This window comes from Stegodyphus dumicola, chromosome 3, assembly GCF_044657685.1.
Source record: "Stegodyphus dumicola isolate Sdum_Otavi_A_Nest chromosome 3, ASM4465768v1".
Taxonomy (NCBI): domain Eukaryota; kingdom Metazoa; phylum Arthropoda; class Arachnida; order Araneae; family Eresidae; genus Stegodyphus; species Stegodyphus dumicola.
The window spans coordinates 81,219,653-81,240,267 of record NC_140770.1 but is presented as its reverse complement, the minus strand read 5'-3'; the positions used below and the strand labels follow the sequence as shown (position 1 = coordinate 81,240,267).

At 32.7% G+C, this 20,615-nt stretch overlaps 1 protein-coding gene across 1 annotated transcript in view; it reads right to left on the bottom strand.

The window, feature by feature from the left end:
- LOC118195786 (neuroligin-4, X-linked-like) overlaps positions 1–20,615 on the bottom strand; it is a 291,903-nt gene that overhangs the window by 131,051 nt on the left and 140,237 nt on the right. Inside the window, exon 5 of the mRNA XM_035367112.2 lies at positions 10,552–10,667. Within this exon, the coding sequence (XP_035223003.2) occupies positions 10,552–10,667 (116 nt within the window). The remainder of the gene's footprint in view (positions 1–10,551; positions 10,668–20,615) is intronic.

Sequence of the window (20,615 nt, the reverse complement as noted above, 5' to 3'; positions counted from 1 at the left end):
TAGTATGTAGGAAAGAGGATTATTATAACTTCCTAAAAGAAGAAAATGTAAGTTTGTACAACTTTTCCATATTAAATGGTCGGCATATGTTTAGCAAAATGAAAAAGAAACCTAGATATGAAAATTCTGCTTGTGGATAAAGAAACAGAACGGAATAAAGCGTTTAATTAAAAAGAGCTTACTTGTGTGCCCATGGCTTGTATACCGAAATTAGAAATGCTGCTTTTTTGTATCTACAGGCTTAATATTTCCACCTATTATTCTGTACTCAGATCTTAATTGCTAAAAATATTTTACTTTTTATATATGAATAAATCTAGCTACACAGTTTGTTTCATTTTCTGTCCCCCGAACTCAATTAAGAACTTAATTATAGATTGTGGCTTAATATTTAAAAAAGAATCATATTACTTACGGAAATGAATGGTTTGCTTATCTTGTGGAAGATGGTCCAACCATGTAAGCTTTCTTATCAGAGAAGAATTTCTTTAATGCTTCCTGCATAATTTAGTACCCTTCTTTTCAAAGACGACGCGCATTTAACTGCTTTGTTTGAAAATAAAGGGTGTTTCGCTCTAAAAAGAACTTTTTGAAAAAAAGATGGTCATGATTATTTTGTCTCTAGTATTCATACTCTTTTTTAGAAGCATTTGAATTAAACTCGAATATCAGTCAGTTGTCTAATTTCATTTCTTTAAGCAGGTGTTCTTTCTATAAATTGTCAATAAAATTTTAAAGTATGCATTGAATGTTTATCACAATCAAATCTATTATGTTATTTCTTCTAATTTATTAAGAAATCTGATTAGTTTCATTATTTTCAATGCCTTCTTGCAAAACCATTGCAAAATAAATTAACTAATTCCGACATAAAGAAGGATTTTAAATATGTTCAATTCAGGACTTCAAACAAGTTTTTTAATGTTGGAAAGAAACTCCCATTCATACACAAATCGTATGTTCTATATACCAAACATATTTCGATATTTCCTTGTTCAGTCTTTTAATTAATTGGTAATAAAATTCCCTACTTCTTTATATTCTCAAATAAAACTTCGATAAAAATTTAAGCATGCATCAGCACCTTAGGGCTCTGACACGCGTGTTCTCTTTTTCTCACGGTTATGGAAGTGCTATAGATCTGACTCATAAAAGTATCCACAAAGTGCAATGCCAAAAAAAGCACCGAAGTAGTTACAGTGAATAAAAAAAAACTGAGCTTTAACGCCAGAATTTAATTTTTGTGTTTTTACTAAACATTTGATACTTGGCAATGTCAATGTACACCTTAAAGATGAACACCTGATAGCAATTCAAATGTGGCCACCCTGCTGACGTACTTAAAGGAAAGCTGATTGTCATATACCTGAGTCTGGATTTTACTACCGAAGAAGTGCTTATAAGCGTATAGTGTTTTTGTGACAAGCAGGTACTTAAAAGATTGGGAAACTGGACTTCCTCTGAAGAGATCTGTGGAAAGGAAACAAGTATAAAGACCCTTTAAGATTCACCTTGATGATGATTCGCCTTCAAAATTGGGAAGGAACTAAGAAAATTCGCGCAGCATTCTGCAAGATAACCAAGGCTCAAGCCAACGACAGGCAAACATCATGGTCTACAAAAAATTCACGAATACGATCTGATACCACTAACAGTCATGTGTGGTAAGTCACTACAACAGCATGAATGTTCAAGGACATCGTCGGTTTTTGTATATGTTAGTATATAAATTAGATTAAATTACTTTTACTCTTTCAACAAAATTCATTATTGCTATAGCAACATAACATGTGACATTAGAAAGCTTCCTGTTCTCTTGCGAACGGACCTCAGAATAATACTTAGATATGAATTTAAAAACTGTATATCTTTAGAATTTTCAATAGACAGTCTCTCGAGTTGGAGATAAAAATGTTTTATTCCCCCACACTGTTGCCACTGATCGCTTTGAAATCGTTGAATAAGATAATCCAAAATTCTTTAAAAATTTGCAAAATATGAAATAGGTAATAAAGCAAATTAGAAATTCAAGATTCGGACTTCCAGACGTGCATGTTCGGGTGGAGGACTACGCGATTCGGAGTTTGACGGCTGATGCCATTGTTTCTTCTCAATACGGGAAACATACATAATTTCATGCAAATTTCTTATTCTTTAATTTCTTTAAACATAATACAGGGCGATAATATTTGGTGTAAACACTTTGGAAAGTGATACAACGCATTTAAATGTTTCGAGACTAATATCCCATTCGGGACTAGCATCTCTTTTAGGCTAAAGAAAAAAAGTACATTATTAGCGTGGGGCTTAATATAATATATATTATATTTCTTCCTTGTAACGAAATGACTTGAGTGAAATGCATAACTGAATTCAGGAATAACAATCCTATGAATAAAACATTTTAATCCATGTTTTACTTTTAAAAAATTGATCAAATAAATCCTACGTGAAGGCATCACTTTCCTAAGCAAGATACCCCTTGTGTGCTTTGCTATAATGAGCTAAACTAAACTAAAGCAATATTTTTTCCACGCGTTCAAAAAGATATTATTTATTGCAATTAGTGTGCAAACAATTACCATCAGCGTTCTCGCAAACAAAAACATGCATTGATTACCTAATTATAAAAATCTGATGTGTACACCACATGACTTCCTTGTATGGAGCACATAAAGAGCACATACAAATGGAAGGTATAAATAATTTATTACGAATTCATACCTCAGAGACATACATGATAACGTAAACTTACAAAATATGAAAACGGAGTCATTAGGTTATTTTGAAGTAGTAGACATGAAAAATGAGCAATGCCCTCACCGTGACTCGAACCTAGATCTCTCGAATACGCGCCGAGTGAGCTAACAGTTACGCCCCGAAAGGCATGCCCGCTTATAAAAGGTGATTGGGGATTAGGGAACGTAATTACCAAATCCTGGTGGTAGTGAATAATTGTGACCCACCTTTTAGTTAGGGCGCCACTGTATAATTATTAGGTTTTTTGATGCTGCAGACGTAAAAAAATAGCAACGATCTTTTTCACGTCTGATGTGTTGGTTGGCCCTCGTCGGGACTCGAACGTAGGCCTCTCGAATACTCGCCGAGTATGCTTCCAGTTACACCAGAAAGATATGCGGTAAGGAGTTCTTAAATAAATTATAAAGGAATCAGAGCAAAAATTTCTCTGTTTGCTTTTTAGGATGAAAAACATTATGGTGTTATACGTAACCTAAAAATGTGGAATAATCTCGATATGGGTATATCATCAGCCAACCAAAGCAAATACGTTAAAATGTTAAAATTTAAAGGCATTAATTAAAACCTTTAAGTATTTTATCTTCTTGAAATTATTTTCGTAAAACTTACAATACGTCTTCCATAATACTTAAGAGACTGAAATATTGTTAATCTGTGTAGAAAATTTCAAAAGTAGTGTACGACTAAATATATCGTTTAAATATTTAATTGTATACCGTTTATTGCATGTCAAAGAATAAATCAAATAAGGTGAGCTTCCGTATCCTTATCATTTTTGACATATAACATTTTATTAAAAATATGTAAATTCAAACTCTTATATAAAATTCAAATTATTTCTACGTTAGATCGAGATTACTCGTATCTAACATTAGAGATGGCGAAGAGAAAAAAAATACACTTGACTGAACGCACTTGATGAGTAATTTTAAACTTTGCAAAGTGTTGTACGTTGCAATACCTTTTGTTATATTTTTATATTTAGGATGTAAATTGATGAAGATACCTAGATTTTCTCCAGACATCTGTACATGTAAAAAGCTGTTACTGCTAAGAAATGTTAAAAGAGTTCAAAAGTTTCGTTTTTTTTTTTTTTCTCTTCTAACATGCTTTTTTTCAAGGCTTATACAAGCTTTCAACACACAAATAAACTAACTCATTAACTGAAAACATTGGAAAATATCCAAATGTTTAATTGAATTATTCTTTATTTTAAGATGAGGATGAAAGGATTTGTAACACAATTTAAAAAGGATTCCTTATTTTTCAGATTTTTATTTTGGTAAACATATAGGATGTTATTTTTATACATTTAAAACAGTGAATTTTAAGATCCGAAAAATACAATCAATAGGATGGATTTTTTGATGTAGCCTTATTATGATCTAATTTCATTCTACGAACTGTTTTGTTTTATTTTTATGGTATTTCGAGGTGTATGACTTTTAAAACACAAGTTACCTGCTTTAGTTACTGTTTATTGTTACTTTAATTTTTATTCCAGTGGCATCAGCACATTGGTTAATGGGATTCAGAAATGAGAAAGAAAATACTGAATTAAAAAAAAAGAACAAACGAAAATAAAAAAATGACGTACCCAGCTGATCAACTTTTACGTTTACAATTAATGTTTTAAAAAATGAGAGTAATTAAAACCATGAAAACTGAGAGCTCATTGAGTAGTAAAAACGTTTTAGTCCTCTCCACGCGCTCGACAAGTTAACGCCAAAACTGAACATGGACAAAAAAATTAGTTCTCTCCGTGCGCTCGACAATTTAACCTCAATATTGACAGATCAAACACACTATTAGAGACGCAAGTTGGATACGTCTCAGATATGTTGGTTGGTCAAATATAGGCTATTCGCTGTTCAGTGGTATGGATATAGGGTATGAGATTTGAGTTAAGGCAAAATTTTACTTACTTCAGAGGTTAGTAATTAGGGTATAGAAAATGGCTTGAGACGGAATTTTATTATACTTATCTCAAAAGATAGTAACTAGGGTCGGAAAAGTGACTTGAGATAAAATTTCACATATATCTTAAAATGTATATACATCTTTAAATTTTGATTTATTCTTTGTTTTTAAATTCTTCCCTTCCTGTTCCCAAGCATTTGATATCGTAGCGAGTTTCGCACGTTCACTTATTCGATTTGCTAGAGAATTGGGAGCTTACTAATTACGACTAGAGAAGGCGTTCTTATTCAGGGGGTAAATTCCCATGTGGGTGAATTTCGAAGTTTCAGGGAGAATACGGTAAGCCTTTTGTTTGCATATTAAGTATATACTTATATACTTTTGTTTTTTATGAATATAAAAATCTACTTTTATTCAAATTGGGTATTTATCAGAATTTTCTATACTTTTTTGTTTAGTTTATAAAGCACGTTAAAAATTCCTCTAAATCTAGATAAATGTACATATTAATTTGCAAAATTTTGGGAAAAAGATGAGGGGAATGATCTTCTAACATTGGAGAAAGGGATGCATGGGGCAAAAAAGAATTGAGAAACGCTGTAGTAGAACAATATCTGATTCTGCGTTCGGCTCGATAAAAAAGGCTTGGGTTCGTAGTTTATTTGTTTTACGTTAAAGCTATAATATAGTTACTAAGAGTGTATTTCCTGTTCATATTACAGTCATGAAGGCATGCATCACAATAACAGTAAGTAATATAACATAGTAAAGCGATTCCGGCAATTGCATTCAAGCTGTAGGCACCGCGTATCACATTGTTTCTATTTAAATGAAATGAAGAGAAATCTAAATGAACCCTTTTGTTGCATATGACATTTAAAATATGTTTCATATGTATCGCAAATATGGTGCATGTATTTCGATTTTGTCACTTGTCTTTAGGAGTCCTTTAAAATTATATATTAGGTCTTTTCCACTGTTGAGAGTTTTACGATTAGTACACACTACTAATGTTTTTTTCTGCTTTATTACGAATAATGACCGCTGAAATGTTTTCCGCAGGTGTCTGGCAGCACCGAATTTAAGTTAGAAAAGCTACTTCCTTAGCTGCAAGAATTTAAAGCTTTAGAATTTAAATTCTATCGTCCAATTAAGCTAAAGCGCTAACTTCGGATTTCTTACAGGGTTCATTCAGTATCGAGCATTCTTAACAATCAAATGCATTTTGGTAAAAAGGAAAAGAACTGGAATAGCATCGTTTCATAACTTTACTTTATGCAAATGGAGCACGCGAAGGATTTATCTGAGAACTGTCTTTTATATTGATTTGCTATAAATTATGGCCATATTTCAATCGGTGTCCGCCGATAACATCGCGGCAAAAACCTCGCAGACGAAAACGTCGCGGAGAAAACAACGCAAGGAGAAAACGTCGTGCTGCAAAACATCGTGGGTGAAAACATCGCAAAGAGAAAACATCGCAGTTCTAAAACATCGTGGTACAAAATACCGTCGTAGAAAATAAAGCGGTTCAAAAACTTCGCAGTTTGAAAACATTATGGGAATATCCATATACAGTTATGAAAGAATGTCTGCGAAAAGCATGTCTGAAAAAAGCATATCTGTTATCGTCATGCGACGATTTGTAGATACTTTATTTTTTACCACGATATTTTCGACGACGATGTTTTTAAACTGCGAAGTTTTTGAACTGCTTTATTTTCGACGACGATGTTTTGTACCACGATGTTTTAGGACTGCGATGTTTTCTCTTTGCGATGTTTTCTCCCAGGATGTTTTGTAGCACGACGTTTTCGCCTTGCGTTGTTTTCTCCGCGACGTTTTCGTCCGCGATGTTTTTGCCGCGATGTTTTCGGCTGTAACCTTTCAATCAGTCACGTATTGATCGCAATTATAAATCAGTGAAAGACCGCGTGGTTTAACCCGGCGGAAGTCGTACTAGAGTGGAAGAAGTTACTAGAGTGGGCGCGTGGGGTATCACATATCACAATATTTAAAATACAATAAAAATAGTATTATTTAGTTTTAAAACTTTTTTTTTGTTCTCGTGCATTATAAATAAGTGAATAATAATTGGGTTTCAAAAAATTAATTTCCGAAATAATCTTAGAGTTAAAATTAAGATAAATGAAAATAATAAACATCATGCCTCTAAGCTTCATTGCATCTCTAATGCACCATGCTTATTTTATTTCTTCACACTTTGAATGAAATAAATTCATCTGTTCTTGGCACAGAATGCTTTCACATTTTAAACTGCATTCACGTTCTTCTGTCCTTGGCGAGAGGGCAAAAAATTTAACACATCTTTCATACTTAATTGTTTCGAATTTCATGTATTCGTTTTAATTCTTCATCGAAACTTCTGCTTTTGTTTTGCATGCAGTACGTCAATTTCTTAGAAAAGTATTAATCTCTGATCTTTGTTCAATACTTTTTTTCATTAATTGTAATGCTAAGTTCTTCAAAAACAGACTTCTGTTTCTTGTTGGTGGATCAGCAGTTGAGTGTAATATAATTCAAGCATTTATTACAGCAACATTCAGTGCAGGAAAGAAAATTACCATTGGCCACTTTCTTGTTATTCTGGCAATTGAATAATTGGCTGACATTTCATCCCCCATATCCACTGCTCGTTTAGTCATATTATTAAAACATTTAATTCCTGACGTTTTATTTTCTCCAATAGTATCATCTACAGTATGATCGTTATATAATGTTGAAAGCATAAGAACAGTTTTTCCTTTTTTAGGAACATCAGGAATTAATGTTTTATCTTTTTCGAAACCAAAACATTGTACAAAATATTCTTAGTTTCATCTTTAGTTTCCGAAATGCAATCTTTATCGCTTTCAAATATTTCTAATAAATCTCACATGCGTTGCATCTCCAGTTCATAATGACTCATTCTTTTTACCATAATGCAGTTAGAAATTTTTAAGAATTTAATGTCAAGTACTTTAAAATCACTTGCGAGTAGAAATATTTACTGTTACACTCTAGAAATAAATTTCTGAACTAAATATTCAGTCAGAAAAACACTTACACGGACAGGCGCGTGGGGTGTGTCACACCCCAGTTCCAACAAAATACCGATAAATCTTTTTCTGAAACACACAGGCAACGAAAAAGCGGTTCTGAAAGTCAACCACAACTAGAAACTCAGCTACTGAAAGCAACACATAATTTCAGTTTCACAAGTTAGGAATATTCCACTTTTATGTAGAGTTGGGGTATGATACACCCCACGCGCCTTCCCGCTGGTTAAGAACACTTTGATTATACTTCACTACTAAGAAGATATCCATGTGAAGAAAGTTGTTTTACAGGAAGAAAGTAAATCGGGCATTTTTAAAAGCAATTACAAGCGGTGAGAAGAGGCTTTTAATTACTTTGAACTAAGGTAAGAATTATTAAGAGCAAAAATTAAAATAAGAAGAAAGAAAAAACAACAAATAGTATCGGACAGTTCAAGAATATTTGGGAGTCCAAAACGTTAAATTTTTCAATAGTTTGAGGAGGCTGAAAAGTGACTACAGCTTACGATGGAACCATCTGAAAAAATATTTAATGATGCTTTAAATGATACCCAGCGGATCACTAGAAGAATAAGATAGATGTGTACATAATATGGCTATATTCTTGATTCTACGTAGGGATTTCAAAAGTAATAAAAAATCGACTATGTTAAAAAGAGAAAGGAAAAGTAGTTAATTATATCAGACTGAATCAGAGAAGGCTCTGAGTTCCATTGGATGAAACCACAACTTATTTGATTCCAGCTTCTATTGTAATAACTATAATTGTACTTTTTGGTGATTATGTACTTCTACTATACTTATCATAATGCCTGAAGTATGTAAGAAATTGCTATGCAAGAAATGCCTCTCAGACATTTGGATTGATCAGCAATAATGTTCTATAGATAATAAACATTAACACTTAAAACGAAAGAAATGTAAAACAAATTCATTCTAATTTAACCAACCGTAAAAATTCCCTGCCTGAAAATATCGTGCGAACAACTCACATTTGAGTATAAGAAAACTCTTTAATTATTAAAAATAGAGATTTAAGCTGTGAATACAAATGGTTTTCAAAAAGCAAGAATGCTGTTGCATGTTAATTAGTGAACAACTGGTTAAACTCACATTGCCTAGTACTCCCCATAAGAGATCACACACTGTACATTTTGATGACAAAAGCAAAACTATGATTGTCTGTACATGAACATTTATCTCTGCATATATGACGAGGTGAAAGTTTGCGAAGTCACTAATATCGATAATGAAATATGGGACGAGACAAAATGCAAGATATTAATGTCATAATCTTCGCACAAGAAAACGTTGAAACTTACCCCGGTCAAAACTTGATTTATAACAGAAACAAAGTAAGAGAGTAAGAGATGTACGCTACAGTTTTAATAGCTACAGGCTACCTTTGTGCTTATAGTACTGAAACTGCATAAAATAGAAATTAATAGTCAAAATTTAGAACCTAAACAGTCAAACATTCGAACAGTCTTGTGTAAATTTCTAAATCTTTGAAAATGAGATTCTAAGTAAAGGACAACAGAAGTTTGCATAGGTCTTATCAGAAAATAATTTCCGAAATGTTGACAGCAGCTCTGCGAAAGGGAGAGAAAGGAGACTTTTTGCCAGTTTTCCACTGCACTTAACATTTCAAAGAAATACGCTGAAAGCAGATATTCCGGAGAGATCCTTTCTTGACAAATATCAATTTTATCTAAAATTTTTTGACATTATCGACAAAGCCTCTTTTAAAGGTAGCATAGGCATTCAGTTCAGATTGCGCGAAACATTTTAAATTACAAATATGATACTTTATTAGAAAATAATAAAACTTTAAATTTTGCATTCGAAAACTGGATATTTATTCGACGATGACATCTCCACAGAAAGTTTCAGTTTCAAATGAATACACACAACGATTTCTATCAGTTTCATATACCGCTTTACAGTCAACTCAGTCAGAGACTGAAAAACTGAAAATGAATGCTGTAATCAGTTGAAATGAATTTTTGTTAGGAGACAGAACTTGCTCACCACCGGTGTCAACACGTCAAGAAAACTGCAATAATAGTTTGCCACAATATCCCCCAAAAAATAAGTAAACCAAAGTGGAATTTCCTTTCTGTAACAAGAGTTAAAGCATAATAAATTAATCAATGCAACTAAATACAAGCAAGATTACTTTTCTATGGATCTCATTATGAATTTGTTTTCTTCATATTTCTAGACTGTTTTAAAACATTCATTTGCGCAATATATAGAAACGAGGATGATTGAAGTTAATGAATTAATTAAAGTAGAATTAAAATAAATTCTGCCATTGTAAAAGTAAAAAAAAATCAAAATTAATTTATGAAATTGCAGAATTTAGAAAAGGGTAATAAATTAAAGGCATAACAAATTTTTCAATATGAAGAATTAAAAACTGAAATGAAATTTTATTTCTCTTGAAAGCATTTATAAACACCTCGGTTTACTGATAATGCTCTGAATACTTACCATCCTAGCGTTTGCTCAGCAATATATATTAAAATGCATTTCCAAAGAAAATCAGAAATTGTAGTACACTAAACTGCTCAGGAACTGTTTGTTATCTGTAAACTGTAACTGGAATACGCAACGTATTTAATTTTGCAGCAAAAATTATGAGAAGCACTCATTTTACTGGCATGCTTAATCTTGTGAAATTCATTGAAGCCAAGCTTCAAATATGAAAAGCACTTCATTTTGTTTAAAACGGAACTGAATCTTTTTAAATGCTATTTTCCAAAATTACATTTCATATGTTTAATAACAGAAATTGAACAATACTTGCATATGCTGAGGTACTTCTGATGATTCGCTGTGAATTCGGGCCAGATGACTCTCTCATAGCGCCCTCTAGCAACATCCATCTGCAAAAATCCTAATTGAGTTCCTACGTTTGGATCTCTGAAAGTACAAAAGAAGCAGACGTCAGTTCAAGATTTATTTATCGAAAGACTTTTAGATCTGTTTAATAATACTGTTGTTAGCATCAATAAAAATTCCCCTTCAAATCATTAATAAATGTATCTGAAGTATTAAAAATGTATAGTAATATTACTTAAATGAGTTATTAAATAACAAAGCGTTTTGGGGAATAGAAAAAGAATTAACTTTTACAATTTAAATAACTTTCAACTAATAAAAAGGAATTTATACTTTTTATTTCATTATTTTTAGCTTAATATATGTATATATATGTTACGGTGAAACACCAAAATCTGGAGAATGTCGACTTTCACCGGTGAATGTCAAAATTCACATAGTCGCTTGGTGTATGTGCGAAATATTTTCCAAATACTCTTATTTCTGACTTGCCGGTGAATGTCGACATTCATCATGTACTAGTGGTGAATGTTGAACATATAACAATATTATATTTTCTTCTCCGTAATTTATTCGCGAAAAAAAGAATAAGAACTTAAGAATATAAGAACTTAAAACACACAGTACATTCAAAATGAGAAAAGAAAATAATAGAAGTTATAAACTTACCAAATTATGTGATTCAAATCTTATTTATTGCAACAACTTAAACTATTATTAAATTAATTAATTTACTATTAAATGCAGTTGTAAAAGCAAGGGACTCTTGAATTGCACAAGAGTCCCTTGCTTTTACAACTGCATTTATTTGTGGAACACTTCCTTTTGGAATGGCAGCGTGTACATATACTCCTCTCTTTTGGAACTACACCAGAGCATATCTGTGATTGTCGACATACACCGGTGAGGGTCCGAATGTAGAAGAATATAAAGAAATATTCGATCTTTCACCGACGTATTTGGTGAATGTTGACATTCTCCGGTGAAAGTCGACATTCTCCAATTTCGGTCTTTCACGGTAACATATACATATATAATGTAATAAAAACAAACTCAGAAGTTTATGGCTAGCAGGAATTTTGGTGACGTAGAAGTGTTGATCCATAATGAATAGGAAATTGGAGGCGAAGGCAGATTAAATCTTCATTTTTTTATTTCAGCAAAACATGTTGCGGCCACAAACAAGCTATCACATTAAATGGGCCTATCCCAAAAAGTTTACATTTTAGGTAAATTTGCAATAAGAAAGAAGAAGCACACCCGCTGCAGTCCAGCTAAGCCAAAGCGTAAGAAGCAAGTGCGTTATGTTCAGGGTGAAATCTTAATTCAGACTGAGTGAGTTTTGGTCCTCAATTCATTTTGATTGGATAGTAACTGTAAAATTATTATTGGCTGCTTGAGTTTTAGTTCCATTTACATCATCAGAATTATGTAAGAGTCATATGGCATGGATTAGTCTCAAAATGACGCAGTGCAAATAGAGGTTACTATATTTAGAATAGAGAAGGAAATTAATTTACGCTGCTTATTTAATCTTTTACATATTCTTTATTTTTCTTACATATATTCAAAATATATATGCATTCTAAATATATATTCTAAATATATATTCTTCTAATATATATGCATATTTAGAATCGCCTTTTTTATCATTTCCTATAGTAACACTCAAAATAATTCAAAGTTCTTAAGAATAATTCAAAAGTTTTTAATATTTAGTTAAAAATGATATTTATCAGTACATAAAATTTTAACAGCTTTCTCTAAATGAAATGTTTGAAGAAATTTCCCACTAAATTCATCCATCATAACTATTCAAGAGTAAATTTTTAAAACATAAAATTTTACTTTAAGTTAATTTTGAAAAGAACATCATTACATATTTAATTTTCAAAATAATAATAATTCATTGTTAGCAACATTTTGATTGATGATTACATAAAATATTTCGAATTGCATTAGGTAATGCATAAATTTCATATTTCATAATAATGAAAAATATTTAGTGTGCACTATTAACAATGTTACACCAATTAATGATCTCAACATTTGATAAATTCAATTTGATTCTCTGATATTTTTATCCATGACTTCTGAAAATAACAAAATAAAACTGCAGAACTTTAAACTAAAGCACTTGATGTAAAAATTAAAGTCTCTAGCATATTTATCCTATCTTGTTGAAAATTTGAGCGTTTATCTTGTTCAAAAGAATCACGGTTTATTCTGTCGATAATATCTGTTAATGTATGACATCGAAACCCGGAATGGATGAAGAACATGAAGCTAGAGACTGGAACAATTCTAACTTTAATTTGCAGTATCCAGTTGGCTATGCATTTTAATTTGGTTAGGTCCCCTTTTTGTTATAAAATAGTAAATTCTTGCAACAAATCTCTCTAAACTGTGTCCTTTCAAAGTAATCCATGTTAAAAGATTTTTGCATAGCGCTGATGATAAACATAATGCTTCAGCCAGAACTCGTGTTCAAATTTACGAACCGACGAAATCTGATATTAATATCTCAAAATAAAGCTAAACTGAAAAAAAAAAAATCTGAAAGGTTTCAGATTTTAAATTACGTCCAAAGTGGCATTTTTTTAACTTTTTGTGTGTTACCTTTATTTATTAAATATCATGTTCTTTGCTCTTAAACTATAAAATTCAGTTCAATAAAAATGTCGCAAAATAATTTTAAAATGTGCATATCTTTAGAATTTCCGATACATAATTCGCGCGCTGGAGATAAAAAGGACTCTTTTTCCGTAGAGTGTTGCCATTGCTCTCTTTAAAATCCTCGAGTTTGTTACTCAAAAATTCGTTAAAGTTTTACAAAATATTAAATCGATAATAAAACAAATTCCAAATTTGGTCTTCCACATGCCCATATTCGTAGGAGGGTTACGTCATTCAAAATTCGATGGCTCTATGTACCGTTGTTTTATCACAATACGAGAAATATACATACATTTATGCAGAATTTTCATTATTTAATTTCTTCAAATATAATGCAGGACTCTAACATTTGGTGGCAACAGTTTGAAAAGTGAAACGGACATTTATAGTGACTCAACGCAAAATCGCAAAACAAAAACAATAGTCCTTCAGGGACAAAGCCCCTTTGGACTAATAAAGCATTCTGAACCGGATGCTTATATTAGGTATTTCGCAATAATGAGATCGCTTCCGCACTGACAACTTACTTACTCTCCGTTACAATACTTTACTTCATCGAAATTAATTGTTTTGCAGATGCAGAAAATTCACAAAAGCTTCCTCGTTTACAACACCTGCTGCCTTGCATATCTCAAATTAAAAATTATACTCAGATATAAAAAGAAATGTGTTAAACTGGAGTGATTGCTAATAATTTTACTGCACTGCTATCGATCCATCTGTAAATCATGTTCTGCGTTTCGTCATTAACTTCTAAACGAGCACATATATAGATACCAAATAAGGTCACACTTGAGTCCTTCAATATAAAACTGCAAAAACTGACAGCATCATTTTTCAGTTTCTTTTAAAGAACAGGATATTTCTGAATATCGAATTCTAGAAATTTAACCTATATTCAAAGGAGACTAAAGATGTTGTTGTAGAATGTTTTCAGAGATAACTTTTATTATAAGAAAATGGTATATATTTAACAAAACACATTTATGGATAACTGCATGCGATTAAGAAAGGAATTAATGTTAAAAGCCTAAAATGTTTTTTTCTAAATTTAGTTAAACGTTTCCGCGAGTAACAAAATATTTCAGAATTATCCTGCGTTAGTCAATGTTGCAGTCCTTCTAGCGGTAACTATTTGTTAACCGCGAAAACGTTATCTTGTAGAGTTTTATGTTAATTTAATACACTTATTATTTAACTATTCTCATTTCTGTTTCGGCCCACTTCTATCAGGATAAAATTAGTTAACACATTTAAACACTGGGTTCTTGAGTTTGAGAAAAAATCAGCCTTCAGCAAATATCGTTGACCGTTTACTCTGTTGTATCTCTTAAATACTGAAATGTTTTATCCTCTTTAGCTTGGCTAGGCTCAATTGTTTACTGATATACTGAATAAATAATTCTTATTTAGGTACATATTACTTTTTATTGAACATTTCAATTCGGTTGGAATATTTGCTCGACACTTTTCTTTAAGTAGCGGCTTTTATTTTTATGTTATAAATAATATAAATAGCTCTTTTAATAGTTCGTTTAATGATGAGACTGAGAGGTAATTAAATAGTATTATTATAAATAATTATACGTGTTTGTGCTTATAGAAATAACACAAAATAGTCTACAGAAATAGCGGAGAACAATAAGCTGTCTGTCTCCTAACACAAAAATAGAACAATACGTTGTCTGTCTCCTTTTACAGTTCCTAGTAGTTATCATTTAAAGTAGAGTAGAACTACGCAAAGAGCAATATATTTCAATCACTGATATATAGATTATATCTAACAGTAACCGAAAATAAAAAATAATTTTATTGAATCATGCTAATTCAAAAACATGAATTAGCATCTTTATACTGCAGTTTTCACCGTGAAAGGTAATTTGAAATATTCTATACAATATTACTGAACCAGCTTTGCTTTTTTAAGTTGTCAAACGTAAACCTTCAGCACTAAAATGGTTTATATATTTGTAAAAGTTTAAGTTTACAAATATTGCCCAGATCTGAATTTTCATAACATTTGTCCGAAAGCATCCTGCTATTGATGATTCTTTACGGGTGCATTATGAATTATTCATAAATTATTCATATAAATTAAATTACATTAAATGTAATGAAATTGTATGAAACTATAACAAACACAAGTACGTAATTCGTCGATAACAATAACTACAAAATAGAACTAATTCTCATCGATATTGACTTCCAAATATGCTTCTTTAAGAGAAAGTTAAGATATCGCTATATCTGAAATACGCAGTACAAGTTACATGAAAGACCTTCATCATCCTAAGTCAGAGCATATCACGAATTTCTCTGAAGGATAATAATTGACATCCTTCCACCTGATTGGCACAAAAATGTTACTTTTGGAGTCTTCAGAGTAATTACTCACAACTTTGATACAGAACTAGGCAATATAAAGCTCTTGAAGGAAACTGTCTAATTGAGATCCCTGCTAGGCGATTTCCCCAGAGCATGATGGGAATGTTTGTTGATTACTTCAGAGAAAATGTACTTTCCGGCTGTTATTAGTATTGAACTCCAAACAACTTGTTATCTTAAAATTAGGCATCTCTCGAAATGCATTCTGCTCGTGTTTACAAGCTTCACTAAGTAGAAGGCGATGCATTTCCTTAATCTTTGTTTATTAGTTTTTAATACTTAAACCGTGTGTTTTGAAAAGGTAGGTTTAATTTGCTGCCTACATATCTTTCAATGCATTGTTTTGTAAACCATATCTATCACTAATGACAATTTAAAATTTCGAATCATAATATCATGAAGTAGAAATTCAATGTTATTACCTAGAAATTTACCGAGAATAAAATTTCATAAATTACTCATAACTCATGACGATAATTCATAATAACTCATGACGTTCTCATGACTTCATTCTCATTTCATAATAATTCATGACGATAATGACTCTAAAATAGATGTATGAATGTTATACATACCGTATTCGAATTAGGCATGATTAGATACCATTTTCCAAAACAGTTTTCGTATTATAAATGTTTTACGTTTTATAACATGAATTTTAATAAAACGTTTTACATACATTCAATAAAAGTACATAAGCTTCAAGGAGACTCAAGAAACTTTACTCCAATCATATCACTTGTACGTACATTCTTCTGTAACAAATATTGTTACGAAATGTACAGGCGCGGTGAGATAGCTACCCCGCAAAGCAGTTTTAGGGTTGCCATAAAATGGCAAGAAAAGGAAGGGTTCCCACATTTGGCGAGAAATCACCCATCTGGTGACATTTGGCGACAAAATTGGTGATATGCCATGGACGGATGGAGAACTTTCTGGGATGGAGAACCTTCGTCTTCTTCTTCATTATTAACGAATTTTTGCCGGTTTAGCCCAGAATGTTCTCGACCACCAGCCTAAAGCCATATAAACCCTGCTGGTACGCGGAGAGTTAGTTAGTATCGAGTTGGTGTCTCGTCTAGTGAGTTGACAGCCGGGCAGTTACGACTAGGGCAGAGACCCTAGTCGATCGAGTTGACAGCCGGGCAGCGAGTGCCGAGTGTGTCGTCGAGTGCACCGAAAGAGTCACGTAGTGTATCGCGGTTAGTGCATCGTTGAGAGAGCGTGGTGAGCTCTGGGAACGACTGAACTGAAGAGTCGGGAGCTGTGCTCTGTGTGTCGTCGAGTGCATCGCATGTTGTAGCGCCGACAGTCTCGAGAGAACGTGGAGTTCCGAGAACGACCAAGCAAGCAGAGTTGGGAGCTGTACTCTAGTGATTTGCTGTGAAGCTGTCTCCACCGTGATAGCTTGATAACCTGAAAGCTGTGTCGCTGCACGTGTCACCGTGTTTATAACAGTTCGACGACTGTAAAAAAGTGACTTTGGAGCTGTCCCGATTAAGATTGGCTAAATAAAGTGTGTTTGGATACCTCATCGAGTAGTGTCGTCATTATTCACTCCAAATCCATACGAACCCCGTGCGAACGTGAAGGAAGGAAATAATGTAATAACTGGTGTCAGAAGCAGAAAAGAAAAACGCAACAATATTTTTAAAAACATAAAAATTTTTCTTGACTGTCATTTTCTTTCGCTTAATTCAAAATTTACGACAACTTTGCTTTACTTGATACTCCTTTATTCATGTAAACGTTTCTGCCGGTGATATACAAAATCAGTTGTTAGATGAGAAAAATGAAGGTGGTTGGAATATTTAAGAATAACGACAACGAGAACAACAAGGGGAAAAATCATAATTTCAGACCTAAATCGTAATATTTTTATTCTCTTATGCCGCTTTTATTAAGCTCATAAATGGTGTTTTCCTTTTTGTAGGATAAACTGATAATATTTTAGAAATAAATAAAAATTAGATTATACAACAATATTATATATACTATTTCCATAATAAAAGCCTGTTTTCCTCTCATCAACTAAAAGAAATCTGAAAGGTGATTTTGTAAAATTAAACATAAACGAATTTATTGTTTAAAAATATAAAATATAAAAAATTTAATTTTTACTAATGAAAATTAATTACTACTTTACACTAAAGTTTTATTACCTAATTATTGCTATCAAGTTAACAGTGCAAGAAAAATCATATGGTTTAATTGTTAGATTATATTATCTAAATCGCGTTTTTGTGTATTTATACAGGTATATTTTGTATTCCCTTAAACTACATTTTCAAAATATAGTTATGACTAAATATTTAGAGTGAGGAATAAAACTAATTATTTTTTTTTTTTTTTTGGGGGAAGAAATCAATAACCTCGGGAAAATAATCAGTTGTTAATAACAATACATATATGTGTATTTACATTTTAAACATTGACGCCGAAGTAGTAGAAATGTTATTTAGAATTATGTTTATGGCAACAACAATTTATTAATTTTCAAAGCATTATGGATTTTGCTCACTAAATTAAATTGTTTCCTACGTTCTCCATTTTAAGAACTTTTAAGCCTTCATAATTTTTTTAAATTTTCTAAATTGCAACAACAGTTATTTTGATCGGTAGTTTTTAATTTTTAAATCAGATTAATTTTTCCTTGGGACATTTTACAAGGAGTCATTAATTATTATCTTTGTTCCGTTTTCTTAGATGTTTCGCAATGCCGAGAAGAATTCTTTGAATCCAGTTGACGAGACCCAGCGCAGGAAACGATATGGAAAAAAATAAATATGGCTTAGAAAGAAAAAGGTTTAGTTACCGATTGGATCTGCAAGCGATATACATAAGAGCATGTATGTGCAGGCAAGCCTCCATATTATTCAGCGTCAGGCGTGTTAGCTGCGACCGCCGAATGACAAGGCCAAAAAGATTGAAACAACCGGTTTCTCCCTCTGCTGCTGCTGGGTTCCGAAGGTGTTGGACGGACGCTGGCTGTCCTCACCCTGGACGAATGGATGACATTTACTGGCTTTATTTCTTCATGGGGGCTGTGCAGAGAGGTGGTGTGTGCTATAACCCCTTTTCCATGGTGTGAAGGATGGGTTGCATTTATGAGACGTTTTGTTTCATACTCCTCTGGATCATAGCATAGCGGTCCAAAAGTAGTACAGAGATGTAATTGGAGAACAGTCGTTACTGCTGCTTCTTGTGCTGATCTAATATGTAATGGCAAAAGTCCCGGCGGTATTGTGGCTGCCGCTGTCGCTGTTGTACGGTATCCTTTTGTAATAGCCAGAGCAAAGAGGCGTTGTATACTACTGAGCAATTTCCTTTTCCTTTCGTTCATTGGAGTTGCCCAAATTGCCGCTCCATAGAGGGCCATTTTTTCTACGACGGACTGATAGAGGATTTTTAGGATATGTGGTCTAAGGCCCCAGTCTGAGCCTTGAAGGCCCCTTAAAGTATATGCAATTGCGTGTGTCCTCGCGCGAACTGCTCTGAGGTGAGGCAGCCAGGAGAGCTTTTCATCGATTATAAGCCCCAGCAATTTTAGTTCCCGAGTTCGTTTGATTGTACGGCCCTTTAGTTTCAAAACTGGATTTCTTGCAAGAGTTTGACTTGCTTTGTGTACGATCAAATACCTTGACTTTTGCTCCGAGATGTTCTTGCCTTCACAGAGCCGTACAAATTGTGCTATGGTCTCATTACTGTTACTTTCCAGCTGGTCTCTCGATTTGCCTCTGATGATAAATGTCGCGTCATCAGCAAAAGCAATCACAACTATGTAAGCATATATTATGAACTATGTAACTATAAGCATATATTACGAACTATGTAAGCATGTATACAGGATGAATGTATGTATGCCCTTATAGGGCCCATGAGGTGTTGCCCCGGATAGTTGGATATTGTAACATTTGATGCTTGCATTATCTGCACATTTCCAAGTTTTCTTACATTTTGCGTCATATTATAACAATGTGAAGAATAATTAGCCGTTCATGTAGAATTGTACGATTCCAAACTACTAAGAATACCGAAAAATAGTCACGATTTGGAGTATAATGTGTTGTGATCTTGTAAAATCACCTCGTAAAATTTTTCACCTCTACTCGGTCAAATAAAGATTCTCAACTACATTCCTGTTGTTTTGACGAGATCGTCTAAAACAAAATGCAAGTAATTACAAAGAGATCAGTAAGTAAAAATATTTGCACAGAGCACCCTCTCTGCTGAGCAAACTGGCTTTATCATTTGTATAAACATTCTGTTAAAGAACATGCGATACTTCGGACAAATCTTGAAGGAGAATTTGTAGCACATCTAAATTCAGCGGTAACTGATATAGGAATCTTGCGTGAATAGCAGGCACCGTTGTACATGTAATGAAAAAAAAAGCAAGTATTAGCAACTCAAGAACAGTGAGAAATTCGAAAAATGCATAACTAATTACTGTTTACGTGTTCACTACCAAATTCATGCACACTATTGTTTTAAAAGAGTTGCGAACAGAGATTGTAGTTATATTTATGTAAGTAAGATGCGGTGATGTAAAATAGAGGAGACAAAATTACTTGAAAAAATGATGACAACTCTACTAAATTCCTAGGAAATAATCACCAGTTTAAATAATGTTCTTGCGTTTTATTACATAGTTTGTATTTCTCAGATGACAGACAGATGAGCTCCCTCGGAAATATTATTTTGTGCTCTTGATTATGCTAAGATCTTATAATTGAAATATATTCCAAACACCCCTATTCGATAATATGTGAAATAAGAAGTTGAACAGTTCTTGAAAAACATTGCGGTGGTAAAAAAATATCATACGGAGGAGAATTGAGGCAATGCTATTTGCAGAAAAGGATGAAAACTGCACAGATAAAAATATATAGGCAGCTAAAAATATTTTTTTCCATTGGTGAGTACTGAGGCGACTTCAAAGGTCGGAAGTGGTGGCCACTTTATTGT